The 13,957-nt window shown below is 39.2% G+C and overlaps 3 protein-coding genes across 6 annotated transcripts; 2 read left to right on the forward strand and 1 right to left on the reverse strand.

Annotated features, from left to right (window-relative positions):
* The first annotated feature begins 297 nt into the window (after positions 1 to 297).
* LOC132194174 (zinc finger protein Noc) lies at positions 298 to 2,958 on the forward strand. Its single transcript, XM_059615302.1, has 2 exons — positions 298 to 688; positions 1,483 to 2,958. The coding sequence occupies exons 1-2, from the start codon at positions 602 to 604 to the stop codon at positions 2,590 to 2,592; spliced, it is 1,197 nt and encodes a 398-aa protein (XP_059471285.1). The 5' UTR covers positions 298 to 601; the 3' UTR covers positions 2,593 to 2,958.
* A 4,316-nt stretch (positions 2,959 to 7,274) lies between these two features.
* On the forward strand, positions 7,275 to 11,819 carry LOC132194145 (solute carrier family 25 member 16-like). 4 transcript variants are annotated; one of them, XM_059615256.1, is made up of 8 exons: positions 7,275 to 7,646; positions 7,715 to 7,829; positions 8,405 to 8,497; positions 8,836 to 8,969; positions 9,028 to 9,213; positions 9,855 to 10,011; positions 10,331 to 10,472; positions 10,976 to 11,819. In XM_059615256.1, exons 2-8 carry the CDS (start codon positions 7,760 to 7,762, stop codon positions 11,151 to 11,153), a joined length of 960 nt encoding a protein of 319 aa, XP_059471239.1. In that variant the 5' UTR covers positions 7,275 to 7,646; positions 7,715 to 7,759; the 3' UTR covers positions 11,154 to 11,819. The 4 variants fall into 4 exon arrangements, with proteins under 4 accessions (XP_059471239.1, XP_059471242.1, XP_059471241.1 ...); XM_059615259.1 differs by having other exon boundaries at positions 7,721 to 7,829; XM_059615258.1 differs by having other exon boundaries at positions 7,275 to 7,642.
* Positions 11,820 to 12,041: 222 nt separating this feature from the next.
* On the reverse strand, positions 12,042 to 13,781 carry LOC132194144 (small ribosomal subunit protein RACK1). The gene is made up of 6 exons (XM_059615255.1): positions 13,664 to 13,781; positions 13,482 to 13,605; positions 13,215 to 13,423; positions 12,720 to 12,926; positions 12,409 to 12,660; positions 12,042 to 12,349 (listed from the first exon to the last, which is right to left on the reverse strand). Exons 2-6 carry the CDS (start codon positions 13,588 to 13,590, stop codon positions 12,167 to 12,169), a joined length of 960 nt encoding a protein of 319 aa, XP_059471238.1. The 5' UTR covers positions 13,591 to 13,605; positions 13,664 to 13,781; the 3' UTR covers positions 12,042 to 12,166.
* Positions 13,782 to 13,957: the final 176 nt, after the last annotated feature.

Genomic DNA, 13,957 nt, shown 5'->3' on the forward strand with positions numbered 1-13,957 from the left:
TGCTATTAAAATAATATCCAAAATTTTTTATTTGTCGAAAAACTTTATTTTAAAGATTAAATAATGTTTAAACGCAAATATGATGCTTCAAGTTTAATAAACTATATAAATTTGGTATTAACTAATTTAAATATTGTAGTTAACTTTATATTAATAAAACACTTGATAAAAATAATTTTCCACAAATATTCTAACCAAGTATGCATTATTTGTGAAAGATGTTTTTAATCAAGATTTGTTCCAATGGTTTAGGAACTCGGCTCGCAAGCATCGAAGTGCAGGGGAAGGTAGATGTCGTATCTCCACACTCATCAGACCGCACAGCCATGGAATCCGCGGAGAGGAAGGGACTGAAGTGGGGGCACTCGGCGGCCGACCAGGGGAATAACTCAGTTTGGTCCCAGCTTTCGAAGGGAGTACCCGTGCCGCTCTCCCGTTGGAATTATATTTTATTTTTTCCTGACCAGAAGTCCTCGGCCCGAATTTGGATTACGCACGTGCGGATACCTGGGAGATTTTGTGTTTGCTTGTGAAAGAAAGCCTTCCGTCAGTTGAATAAGTGAGTCGGAAATTAGTTTCCGATCTCTGTGTTCCGAAATCAATGGTGGTGCTCGACTCAAGAGGAATGCTCACCAACGGCAGCAACCAGTACTTGCAACCTGACTATCTGTCGCCTCTTCCAACCACGGTAATTAAAATTTACTTCATCTTTTTATTCGGGGAGGAAAAAAATATAAAAAATAAAATGTTTTTTTTTTTAATTTGTTCAAAAATCTGAAATTTAGTGAAAATTATTTTGATAAAACAATACTTTTTACACTTTTTAAAACAATTTACGGTACTTGAAAATTTCACTTGCTCCACATGCTGTTTGTAATTAAGACTTAATGCGCGACGTATGGCGCGCACAACGTAGTAATTATGGTTGCTTGGAGATAATTTTAATAACGCGGCACATAAGCCGAAGTTATCTGGAGGAGCGCGCATTAACGTCGCCGCAGCCCCTGGGAAAGTGCACATAAAAATAAAGGCGCACAGTGAAATTGGCACTTTGAAGTCCTTATCGCGAAATTTTACGTCCGCGCGCCGCACAGCTTGATGCACTCGCGCGCGCTCGTAATTCACAGCATTTGACGCAGATAATTTAGCACCGCGTGTGTCATTGTTTCCCTCATTTTAGTACTTAGACAGGCGCTTTCCTAATAAATCCGACGGCCCGCAGATAAATTTAATTACACCTTTTATGCTTTTCCTTGCATTAAATAATAAAAAAAAAAATGCAACGTAATCGTTAAAATTTCATAACATAAAAATAAAACAGTTGTACCAAATTGGGTCAAAATTTTATCTTATTTCTTAAAAAAAAACTTGCAAATTAAAAAATTGATTTTATTTAATTTTCCATTTAACATTTTCATATTTTACTTAAACTGTGAGTATAATTCGTATAACTAAGAAGTCTGTTTTGCATTTTTGTTTCAGTTGGACGCGAAGAAAAGTCCTTTGGCCCTGCTAGCGCAGACGTGCAGCCAAATCGGCGCCGACTCTTCCTCGGGCAACAACAAATCTTTTGACAAGCCGAAGAAAGACGCGCTCTCGCTGGCGGCCAACGGAGGCTCGGCGGCCGAGCGCGCGCCCAGCGCCAAGTCGGATCGGGTCGCGAGTCGCGGCTCTCCACTCAGCGCCACCGAAATCACACGGACCACCCCTAAACTGGCCTTCAAACCCTACGAGAACATCCCCGTTTCTAAACCGCTACCCGAAAAACCGGCGGAAATCTCCGAACCGGGGAAAAAGTCTCCGGGGTCAAAATCAAACCGCAAATCGCCCTCGGCCAAACCCAGCAAGGACAAGGAAGGGGCCAGTCCCATCATCCGTTCGGGGTTGGAACTCCTACAAGGGGTGAAGGAACCCCTGGGGTCGCCGTACAAGTCTCTGCCCGTCAACCCCTACCTGGAGGTCAACCCTGCCTTCCGACCTCCCACCCTGGCTGGGTTTCCACCCGGATTCGCCTACATGCAGCCCTTCTACCGCAAGGACGCGCAGGTGTGCAAGGACCCCTACTGCCAGGGGTGCCAACTGTCGGCCCACAACGCGCAGTTGCTGGCCGCGGTGGCCGCCGCGGCCCCCTGCCCGGCCGGCTGCACCCAGTGCGACCACCACAAGTATGGACTGGCCGCCGCCCTGTCTCTGATGCAGCCCTCGATGCCGCAATCCCTGGCCGCCCTGTACCCACCCCCGCCCCCGGCGGGGTCCACCCCCCGCCCTTACATCTGCTCCTGGATTGTGGGTGACAATTATTGTGGAAAGCGGTTCAACAGCTCCGACGAACTTCTGCAACACCTGAGATCGCACACGGCCGCTGCTGCCCCCGCCGACCTGCTCAGCCCCCACTCCCTCATGCGCTACCCGAACCCGCCCCTGAGCCCCATGTCGGCGGCCAGGTACCATCCGTACGCCAAACCGGGCGCCCTGCCACCCTCCCTGGCCGCAGGCCCCTTCAGTGCTTTCAACCCCCCACCCCTGTCGGCCTACTACCCTCCCTTCTCCTTCTACGGACCCAGGGTGGGCTCCTCGGCCGTGCACCCTTAAAGGGCCTGAACGTTATCACAAAATTGAAAATCGCATTTTAAAAATTCTGATGAAATTATAAATTTATTTGGAATTTCTTAAAAAAATTTAGAAGATTTTAAATTTCGGTATATCAAAAAGAAAGAAATAATCATAATATTAAGCAATATCAGAATCATAAATGGAATTTCAATTTTCTGAAGTTGTCGGACCCTTCGATTTGGGGAGGACACGCGCGATCTGCCTCTGTGATAAGTCAGTTGTTCAATTACTGTGCCCTTCGATGTACATTTACAATAGTGGCTATTTTCAGTGCCGAATTAATTTTTGTGTCCTTAATTTATATATATACATGCCTGCTGAAAATAAATCAGAGATCGTTTCATACAGAAATTATCACAAATTTTTCATTCACTAATAAATTATTCACCTTTTTGTCTTGGACAGGCTGTAATTTGCCTTCCTGGCGCCAATACAGCAGGTGCCTCTCTTGCTGCCTTTTCATCTCGCAATGCAAACAGCGTCAGTGTTATTATTTTTTTTTCTCCATCCTTTGTACCCAACGTCCAAGACAGAGACGTGCTGGGGTGTAAATCAAATTCAGAAATTATGACACCACAGATTTTTCAGCCAGATATATTTTAATTAAAAGCAAAATGGTTGCTGCCTCTGTAATTATTCTGTCATGTTCCTCATGTTTATTTAATCATTCCGGCCTCCTCCTCCTCTCGCTGGCCGTGCCGAGGCCCGGCGTAGCTGCAAGGTTCACCTTACGCGTACAAACACACATTCTCCCCGCAAATGATTTAGTACCTACACAACAATCTTGGATAATAAATTATTTTAATAGCTAAAAGAAAATAATAACATAAATTTCACAGACAGGCTAATAAAACATCAACGACATCACATTATAAATGGCTTTCGGAGCTGATGCGTATTATGCTTGCGCGCGGGTTGTAAATTTACGTGCGCGCACATCAGAGACGGAGACGCCGCGCGATGCAGTAATTCAGTCATAAATGTACCATGATTTCTGTATGAGTTATATCAACAGCCTTTCTGAGGAGGATATGATATAATGAATATCTAATGACGCTCATTCCTAGAATTTTCTACATTGAGATGAGATAATGCTATAAGAATTATTCACTTTATGTTTTAACAGGGAAATAAAATTTCTTATTATTAATCAAAAATGCAAAAAAAATTACCAACAGTATAATTCAGAAAAAACTAAATGTAGGGAAAAAAATCAAATTTCGATTTAAATTTCATTAGTAGTTATTTTTAAAAAGCAAATTTATTATTTATTTTAGTTTCAATTATGTTTTTAAAATATTTCTTATAAAAATAAAGAATTTTTGTCATTGTCTTTTTTATATTAGTATGTCTTAAAAAATTGCTGCTTGGTAAAATTTGATTTACTTGTGACCGAAAAATTCATTTCAGTTTAATTTTTTTTTTAATTCTGTGGATTTTTAAAATTCAAATGATTTTACTTTTCTACACAATTGTGACTGGAAATGTCTTGGTTCGATGAAGTCTTCTACTGCAATGAGACAAGGTGCTCAACGATTCTGTCAGCCAGGTCTCACTTTCAATTAAATTTAATTAATCCGCGCACCTCGCAGGCTTCCCGACTAGGATTAATCGGCATTAATTAATTTCAAAAGATTTATACGCGTTCGAGGGCGCTCGCTCTCTAGCCTGCCTCAGCACGTCAGCGGCGCAAAAAGGAATGTTGATGCGTGTTGCGAGGTGCAAATTAAAATAAATGGCAAGGCGATTAGCACTCGTCGCTCTGGAGTCATGTGTCGAGGAGGAAAAATGAGATGCATTGCATATTAATCCGTTCAAGAGAGATAAATAGAAGCTGTTTTGATCTCGCTTGTCCGACGACGTGTTCAACTGAAAAGGGAGTGCGGCTACTGCCATTTATAGCTGCGAGAGTATGTGCAACCCGCGACTGACTGGATTATATTATTGGAAACGAGTTTGCCGCATTAATAATAATAATTATCAGCCACGGCCATGTCAACGCTTTAATTTATATTAAATCGCGGCTGCTTTTTTATTGCATTCGTTTGTCGATGAGGTAGTAGCACTACCGCCAGAGATCAATTGCTTTAATAGAGAACTCAAGTCGTTTATATATGTTTGCGGCAATTTATGCCTTTTCTGCTCGATCACTGTTGGCCAACACACGCACGCCTGCCTTCTTTGCTCTCCATAAATTCTATCTTGTCAGTGCACCTGTGACAAATAACCAGTTCTTTTCTGCCATCAAACCAACCACTTTGATAAGGAAAAGCGATTTTAATTCCTTAAACTTTTAATTCCAAATGTTCTCCACAAAACTCGTTGAGCCTTTTGATTTTCGAAGTGAAATCTCGTGCATTAAATTGAAACGGCCTGGCTGCTTATGCAACTGGCACGACATTCGCGGACAGACGGTTGCATACGTAACATTTCGAAGGAGTTTGTTGTTAAAAATATTTGGGAACTGGGACTGAACGAGGAGAATAAAATAATGGTTTAGTTTTCATAAAAAAGTCATTAATGAAATCCAGTTAATCTGAAGAGTGTATTTTTATATTTTTTATAAATTATAATGTATGAATTGATATGAATCATGGAATAAATGGATAGGCGGTTAAATATTTAAATGAAAAATCTCAATAATTGAGGAATTAAGAGTTGATTTAAAAAATTTCTTTATATAAAGCATATTTTTGTGATTTTTATTTTTAAAATATCTTCATAAAATATTAATTATTATAATATTAATAAAAGTTTCATTACTCAGTTTATTTTATGTATTTAAATTTTTAATAAAATAAATTTTTTTTATTTAATTTTAAAATAGTTTAATTTCAATTTGTTTTTACTAAGTTTTCATGCATATTGTAAAAGTTAAACGTAAAATTATTATTGTTATTTAAAATTTTTTATATATTTGTCTTATTAGTACACAACGGGTACAAAATTAATAATCTAGTTATAAGTCATTTTTCCTTTTGCTAATTTTTCTAGTCCTAATCCTGAAGAGTAGAGGCCTAGAGGGATGGATAAAATGTAACTGATACCAATTATAAATATTTAATACATTAACTATTTAAGAGTGGTGTTGAAATTTTTTATATTGATGTAAAAAATGGACGAATAATCCAGCAGTAATAAAATTAATCAAAACAAAACTCATGCTTAAGGGCGTGCTATCGAAAACAAAATAAATGATTTATTAATTAATAGAATTTCATAATTTGAATTACATGAAAATCTGTTACAAAAGGCAATTCTGCAGAAATCTGTGACGTGCATAAGTAACGAAATTGCATGCAGCGATCTGTATAATTGACGTGCCGTATTTGACACGCATTAAGCGCGCCTTGTCGTGCTGTCAAATAAAATATCTTGTTTCACACGTCCTCTCCTCTTCCCGTGCTATTATTTCAGATATTGAAAGCTTTTATTATTTCTGTCGGCGTAGGCGTGTCAGCGAGAATGATACTTCAATGGAGCCGCCGCCGCGACTTGTGTATAGACACAACGCGTGTGTGACACATCTTTTTTTTATATCGTTATGGCCAGAGAGCTCTTCTCGGTGCGGCGCAGCTTTTTGTCGCGTCTGCAAGTAATGAAAGCGAGCGCTGGGGTGCCAGCGAAGAAAAAGCAGCCGGCCGGGGTGACACTTGCCCGCCATAATTCAGAAAAGCACGGCCCAAGACAAATTGCGGCTGTCCAAACCTCTGCACCCGAAAGGGGCGACAACTCGCCTATGTAGTTTGCCAGGAAATAATAAATTGGCGCGTCGTGGGCGGCGCTTGCTTGCTTGGCGCCCGCACAACGCTCGCTTTTTATGGAATCTCGCTTTGCCTGAGTAATTCCCATTTATTAATTAATTATGTAAGGGTCCTTTTCATCGCCTCAAAATTATTACAACAATATTTAAAATATAATAAATGGCAAAATGGTACAAGGGAATCTGCTCAGGGGTAATTTAGGAAGCTTCTGGTTGAATAAAAACTAAGATTTACACGTAGCACTTCCACACACAAGGAATTAATTATCATTGGTTTGAGACTCAGATGTCCCTCTGTCAGTTTTATCCTACCTCTAATTATTGAAAAATATAGGGAATACTTGTTCGTCTGGAGAATGGATTTGAAAATTTTCAAAATTGGTATTAGTATAAGATTTGATTGATTAAGAAAAATAAATTAAAATTAAATTAATTTAAAATTATATCCATTTATGCTAGTATTTCCAGGCAGGTAAATAAGAAATAATTAAATATGAATTATCATTTAATCGCTCAAGTAGTATTTATTTACGCCGCTCCAAAAATAGATTTGTTGCGAACCACTAAAAAAATTTCCAACCGAAATTTATAATTGTATTTTATAATAATTTTGAACGCTAGGTCTGAATAAGCAAATAATAATAAGCAAGAAGTAATAATACTTGCAGAGAATTTTTTTTTAACTTTTTAGAAAAACTTTATATGACAGCCAATTTTTTTTGAAAACGAGAATTTCCCGGAACATTTGGCTTAAGAACGAAAATTAACGAATGTTTCATGCTCGGAGCGGATCAAAATTTCGCAAAATTTACTGCGGCTCGATAATGTTGTGGCGCGCACTCGTGTCTTTCCCGCAAAAGTTTGTTTTTGTTGTGGTTCGCCAGCTGGTGCGCCAAAGTCGGTGCGCAATCGAGCCGCGAGCGAAAAGAGGAAGGGCCGCGGTCGTTCGCCGACTGCGGGATTTGCATAAATATTTGCGCTTGTCGCTTCGAAATTGGCGTTTGAGGATGCACCGAGGAAACGACGTCACGTGCGAAGGCCTTACCGGGCGGCAATTTCACTTTTGAGCGACGAGGAGAGAGAGAAACACCTGCCAAGTTGGAGAGCGGTGGGGACTCGGGAATGCGTGTGTGATGTTCCCGCTGAAGAAGATGCAGCCGCGGCGCTGCCGAAAGTGGTCCAGTGGGGCGCGAGGGCTTGGTGCGTGACCGCTAACAACTTTCTTCTTCTTTCCTCTGCTGCCAGAGCAGAGAAATTCCAGCACAAGTGAGTGAGTTGCGCGCTTTGTTTTCCGCGCCGACTGCATTGCATTGTGTCTGTCTGTCTGTCTGTCCGAAGGTGCAGTCCGTCGTCGACCGACCGCCGCACAGTCGCCGAATCGCCATGGCTCCGTCGGCAGGAGGGACGGACGTCAACAGCCCCGAGTTCATCCTCAAGTCCTTTCTGGCCGGAGGTGAGAGTTAACAAAAAAATTCAAAGACAGGAACACGGATCTGCGTCTCATAATTAGTGCCGTATTATACGATTTCTAATTTCTTCAAGAAGGACACCAATTTTTTTCAATGAAATTTTTATTGTGTTTTTTCTGCACTTACTTACTTAAACATACTTTTTTTAATTTAACTAAAATATTAAAATTCCATTCAAAATTTAATTATAAAAAAAATTAAAAGCAAATAATTTCCAAATTTTCAAAAAATCCTTTTAAATTATACTTTCGTCCTGAATCTATAATTAATTTAATTTTAATCTGCATATTATATATTTAAATTGTCACTCCTGAAGTTGTAAAGTATTAATAAGAGTAAAATTAATAATTATATAATTATTTTTGTATTATAATTTATATAATTAAACTTAAATCCTTCTACTTCATTCTATTCCATGACCACTAAATGTTTCCCATACCTTTAACGACCAAGATGAATTTATCTTGAATAAACAAACTCTAAATAACTTTTGGCACTGCTGTCGCAACAAAAGATTTTGGCTAAGTGTTGCAAATGATTAACCTCCACATTATTGCAGGCATTGCTGGCATGTGCTCAAAGACGACTGTGGCACCCTTGGACAGAATCAAGATTTTGCTGCAGGCCCACAACAAGCACTACCAACATTTAGGTAAAGTGAAAATATAATAAAATAATTTAAATTTTACGCATACACTTAAATAATTTCGTGGAAAGAAATGAAATTAAATTTTAAAAAGTCTATTTAAAAGAAATTGAATTGGAATGTAAATGGGCACGACTGAATAATTGGTTTGCTCAATTCTAGCAATAAAAATATATTTAAAATACAAATAAACGTATTATAAAAATTAAAAAATAATTTTAGTGGTCATTGCTTCCGTTTCTTTCAACTGAGCTCTTTTATTATCTCTTTTCCTGCTGTTATATATAATTAAATCTCCATTCACGGTTGAGATTTCGCATAACCACTCTACTCATCCACCGCAGGCGTGTTTTCCGGTCTGAAGAACATTGTTAAGACGGAGAAATTCATCGCCCTGTACAAAGGCAATGGAGCGCAGATGGTGCGGATTTTCCCCTACGCAGCCACCCAGTTCACGGCCTTCGAGATCTACAAGAAGGTATATTTTTTCAAACCCAACTTTGAAGTAGTTTAATTTGTTCTTGTGGTATTTCAAGATTTTGACCAACGCTTTAGGACCGAACTCTCACGCCAGCAAGTTTTTGGCCGGGTCAGGTGCTGGAGTGACTGCCGTCACCCTCACCTACCCCCTCGACACGATCAGGGCTCGACTGGCCTTCCAGGTCACTGGAGAACATGTCTACACTGGAATCGTCCACACAGCAGTATGCATCTTCAAAGAGGTAAAACCAGACAAAAGAAATTTCTGCTTTAATTAGAAAACTAATAATTTTTTATTTAAAAAAAAATGAAATGGCAAGAATTGACAATTAAATTTTTTTTAAATTTAAAAAGATTAAATTTGTTTAAGCTTTGAATTTAATTATTAACAAATTGTTTAATTCTTTTCAGAATTAAGAGTTCAGCGTTTGACTTTTCAAAGGAAAAAATTATTACCTCTGTGGCTTTCTTATAAAGAAACCACATTATATTCATTCAACAAAAGCATTTTTCACTTGACCTACATCCGTCATTTTTTATTCACTTTTCTAGTGCAACCGCGAATTGTGGGATTTAACGATTAAACCGCTTGACCCTTGACATATAATTTTATTCCACAAAGTTCAACCCACACAACGTCACCCAGCCGCATCTTTTTTTCGAACAACAAAGTAAAAGTGTCACCGTGCTTTCTGTTGTTTAGCAACAAACATAATATCGGTCTTTGCCCTTGAGAGAGATTTTAGACTGGCTGTGATAATTGAGCAAAGGAAGTTGTAGCCAAAAGCGGACTGTGTAATTTAGCACTACTGGTCGCCCTTGACTTGTCAATTCTGTATTCGCAAAGTGCCAATTAAACGTGTCTCATTGTTTTGTTTGGTAGGAAGGGGGAGTTCGAGCGCTGTACCGAGGCTTCCTGCCCACCCTCTGCGGAATGGTTCCGTACGCAGGACTTTCTTTCTACTGCTTTGAGAGACTCAAGTTCCTCAGCATGAAGTACATTCCCGACTGGACCTCTTCCCCGTGCAATAGAAACACAGGCATGTCCACACACACAAAATTCAGAAGATATTTAAAAAAAAAATCACCAAAATTTTCTACACTGAAAATCCTTAGTCCCGTCGCAGCACTAGTTAGTTCCGTGACTGCACTAATAGTGCTGCAACGGGACTAACTAGTGCTGCGATGGGACTAGTTAGTGCTGCGACGGGACTAAGGATTTTCAGTGTAATTTTATCAATTAATTTAATTTTTACAATCGTTTTTTATGAGTTCTTTTTAAATAAATATCAGAATAAAATTGAAATTTTAAAATAAATTAAAAATTTAAATGTTCAATTTCCCTTTTCTGTTTTTCAGGTGGCCTTGTGTTGACCATCCCTGCCAAGCTTCTGTGTGGAGGACTTGCAGGTGCTGTCGCCCAAAGCGTCTCTTACCCTTTGGACGTCACAAGGCGTCGCATGCAGCTCGCGATGATGATGCCCGAGACCAAGAAATTTGGGTAAGTGTTTTCCACGCTAATTTTTCTTAGCATCCAGCTTAAATTTTATTATCCAAGAATTTAAATGAATATGCAAAAGTATTAAATTGCTTTTGTGATTAGTGATCCTCCCAAAATTACTAAGCATTTGTAAATTTAAACAACTTTCTTTTTCTTTGCTCTTGTGGACTGTGCTCTTCCATTGAATACTTGAAGACAGTAAGTCAAAACTAGTTGTTGATATCACCATTTTTTTATTGCTTCATGTGACCGTCCTTCTGCTGCATTGTACTGTCCATCTCACAATTCATGAGTCAAACTGACTGGACCATGAATATTTTTTATAGATTTTCAATTAAAAGAGTAATTGCTGCTTTAAATACTGAAAAACTGATATTTTTAGAAATTAGAGCTTTATGAATTTATTTTAGGAAATTTCTTCACTCAATCCTGTTTGATTTTCAATTTTTGTTTTTATAATTTGAATTATCGCAGCATCGTAATAGATTTACTTAAAATTCCAGTTATGGCATGGTGAAAACTCTGCAACTGATCTACAAAGAAAACGGAGTGGTCAAAGGACTGTACCGAGGCATGAGCATTAACTACATGAGAGCCATTCCAATGGTGGCTGTGTCCTTCTCGACCTACGAGTTGATGAAGCAGATGCTCCAGCTGGACACAGGAATGAAGCTTGGCTAGTGGAAATGAGACTTATTGGTGGCCTTTCAAGGGACCCTTTTTTTCTAAAGGCGCCCGTAAAAATGTGACTGCAACTTTGCATGTTATATTTTTCTACGAAACTATGACGCCCCGAACATTGTGAGATTTGAGATTTCGGTGGATTCTGGCAGCTGAATGGAATTTAAGTTATGTAATTACGGATCAAAATCTTCAATCAATAATAATTATTCGCGCTTTATTTTAAGTGGAGACGCATCCCTTAGTAAAATATAAGGGTGACGCTCTTTCTTTATTTAGATAGGTCTTAAGTCTAAAGGCTTGCAAATGCCTTTAGAAGCTCAAAAGCATGTGAGACGATTTCAAAATTATTTAAACGGAAGACAAATTAGGTTCATCGAAGAATGCTGTTGGTTAGTTTGCTTCCCTTAAGGGCGCATAAGAGTTTGCTCAAAATATTAATTTTATCTTTTAATAATCCATGAATTATTTATAAAACTATAGTTGTTATTATCCAGCAATTAAATTTTATGCATTGTTAATTTCTATTGGAGGTTTAATTTAAAAATATTTTGTGGAAACTGATTAAAATATTTCACTGCAGTTGGAAGTGTGGAAGCTCTTAAAAAGATGTCATTTCAAAAAAGAATCTGATTTTTTAATAAAATTTCCTCATTATCATCCAAACTTTAGTATTTCATTGTTGTGACCCTACTTAATTGAACATCTCATTAGATAATTTGAATCATATTTCTTTCCATCAGTTCAAGTTATGCCGGCAAAGTATTAATTAATAATTCTATTAGAAAGAAACCCAGAAGAGGCATTTTTCAAAAAAAAGTGAACTTAAAATCTCTAATATTAAACAATGATAAATTTTTATCTTAAATAATATCAAGGAGCAAGATGTATTTGGTTTGAAGGGGTTGATTTTATTTACAACTTACAAAATAAAAAATGCCTAACATTCGGAGTTCACCAAAAGGCGAGTCGAAATGAAATCCACATGGATTTATAAGGAATTAAAGTCCATTTTAATGAGAAGTTACAGACGTCACCGACACTTGCCAAACACGGATTGTGTTATCGGAGTAGCCAGCAAACAGGGTCTGTCCATCAGTGGACCAGGCAAGGGACAAGCACTGGGGAGGTTCAGCCTTGGACTGAGACACGACCTCAGGTCGCAGTTCCTCAACCATGTCCTTGCTTTCCAGATCCTAAAATAAATAAAAAATTAGTATTCCAATAAAACTGAATTTACGGATCAAAAACTTACCCAAATCTTAATGGAAGGTCCGAAAGCGGCGCAGAGCCAGTATCGGTTGGGGGAGAAGCAAAGGGCAGTGATGATGTCATTGTGGTCAAGAGTGTGCAGGTGCTTGCCATCGTTCAAGTCCCAGAGCATGGCCTTGCAGTCCTTGCCACCAGACGCGCACAGGGAACCGTCGGGGGAGACGGTGACAGTGTTCAGGTAGCCAGTGTGGCCGATGTGGTTGATCTTCAGGCGGCAGTTGGTCAAGTTCCAAACCTTAACATTTTAAATGAAATTAGTATCAGAATTTTAAGTTTTAAAAAGCTATTATGTACCTTGACCATCCTGTCCCAGCCGCAGGAGACAATGATGGGGTTTTGGTGGTTGGGGGAGAAGCGGACGCATGACACCCAGTCAGTGTGTCCTTCCTCCTGGATGGTGTACTTGCACTCGGCAAGGGTGTTCCACAGCTTGATGGTCTTGTCCCTGCTGCCAGAGACAATCTGTCTGTTATCAACAGAGAAGGCCACGCTCAACACGTCCTGAAAATTGTGATATTAGGCTGGGTCATCGCACAAAATTATGCCTTGAGGGCTGGGGCAATTGGTCAAATTTAAATGTTCCATCATTCCCATATCCGCAAAAGTAGCGCACATAAAATTTTTCACGCTTTAAATGAATAATCATTCAGAACATTTTGGGGGGTAAGGCTAAGCAAGTTGCAGCACTTACCGTTTGACCAGGAATAAATCTTCTTAATATATTCAGTTATAAAAAAATATGAAAAAAAATCTTCCGTTTTTTGGGGTTTGTTTCGCAGTTCATCGCACCTTAGTGTGATCTTCGAAGCGACGAGTGGTTTTACCGGCAGCCAAGTCCCAAAGACGCAGGGTCTTGTCCCAGGAGCCAGACAAAGCATAGTTACCGTCCGAAGAAAGAACCACGTCGGACACGAAGTGCGAGTGACCGTAGAGACGCTTCTGAGGGAAGCCGTAGTTAGCGTCGTCCCTCGTCAGCTTCCAGACGATCAGGGTCTTGTCTGAAAAACATAGAAAATCGAAACACGTGTCATGGATGGAGGGCGGTGTGAAACATACCACGGGAGCATGACAGGATTGTATCCGGATATTTGGGGTTGGTGGCGATTTGGGTCACCCATCCGTTGTGTCCACGAAGGGTACCACGCAGCTGAAGAGTTTCGGTCATTTTGCCGCGGAGGAACTGTGAAGATTACCAAGATTTTAGCGGATTTTCCGACGAACAAAATTCAAGCACTCACATCCACTAGCCGGCAAATGAAAGAAGAATTTTCGTAAACAGCCGCTAGGTGTCTCTTCGTGATTTGAAATGTTTTGGATTCGTCCCGAATTCAAGAATTAAATCCGGCTGAATTCTAATCTTGCCAGTGTATAATATGTATGCAAAATTTGAAACAAATTGATTTTTTAATTTTCAAATGATTCAAATTAAAATCAACTTGTAAAAATTAAACAATTTGGGCAAATTAACGAGTGAAAAATTCGCGCGCCGAGTTTCATTGAGAGTCAGAGATGGCGCCAAACGCGGCTCTTTC

This window comes from Neocloeon triangulifer, unplaced genomic scaffold (assembly GCF_031216515.1).
Source record: "Neocloeon triangulifer isolate White Clay Creek 2 clone unplaced genomic scaffold, ASM3121651v1 ptg000006l, whole genome shotgun sequence".
Lineage (NCBI taxonomy): Eukaryota > Metazoa > Arthropoda > Insecta > Ephemeroptera > Baetidae > Neocloeon > Neocloeon triangulifer.

Bases quoted from the DNA above. Each gene is read 5' to 3' on its own strand.
- LOC132194174 (XM_059615302.1), top strand. From the start codon at position 602: ATGGTGGTGCTCGACTCAAGAGGAATGCTCACCAACGGCAGCAACCAG. The intron at 689-1,482 runs GTAATTAAAATT...TTTTTGTTTCAG, and splicing joins TGTCGCCTCTTCCAACCACG to TTGGACGCGAAGAAAAGTCC.
- LOC132194145 (XM_059615256.1), top strand. From the start codon at position 7,760: ATGGCTCCGTCGGCAGGAGGGACGGACGTCAACAGCCCCGAGTTCATC. The intron at 8,970-9,027 runs GTATATTTTTTC...TGGTATTTCAAG, and splicing joins CCTTCGAGATCTACAAGAAG to ATTTTGACCAACGCTTTAGG. The intron at 10,012-10,330 runs GCATGTCCACAC...TCTGTTTTTCAG, and splicing joins CCCGTGCAATAGAAACACAG to GTGGCCTTGTGTTGACCATC.
- LOC132194144 (XM_059615255.1), bottom strand. From the start codon at position 13,590: ATGACCGAAACTCTTCAGCTGCGTGGTACCCTTCGTGGACACAACGGA. The intron at 12,661-12,719 runs GTACATAATAGC...TAAAATGTTAAG, and splicing joins GCTGGGACAGGATGGTCAAG to GTTTGGAACTTGACCAACTG. The intron at 12,350-12,408 runs GTAAGTTTTTGA...TATTTATTTTAG, and splicing joins GACCTTCCATTAAGATTTGG to GATCTGGAAAGCAAGGACAT.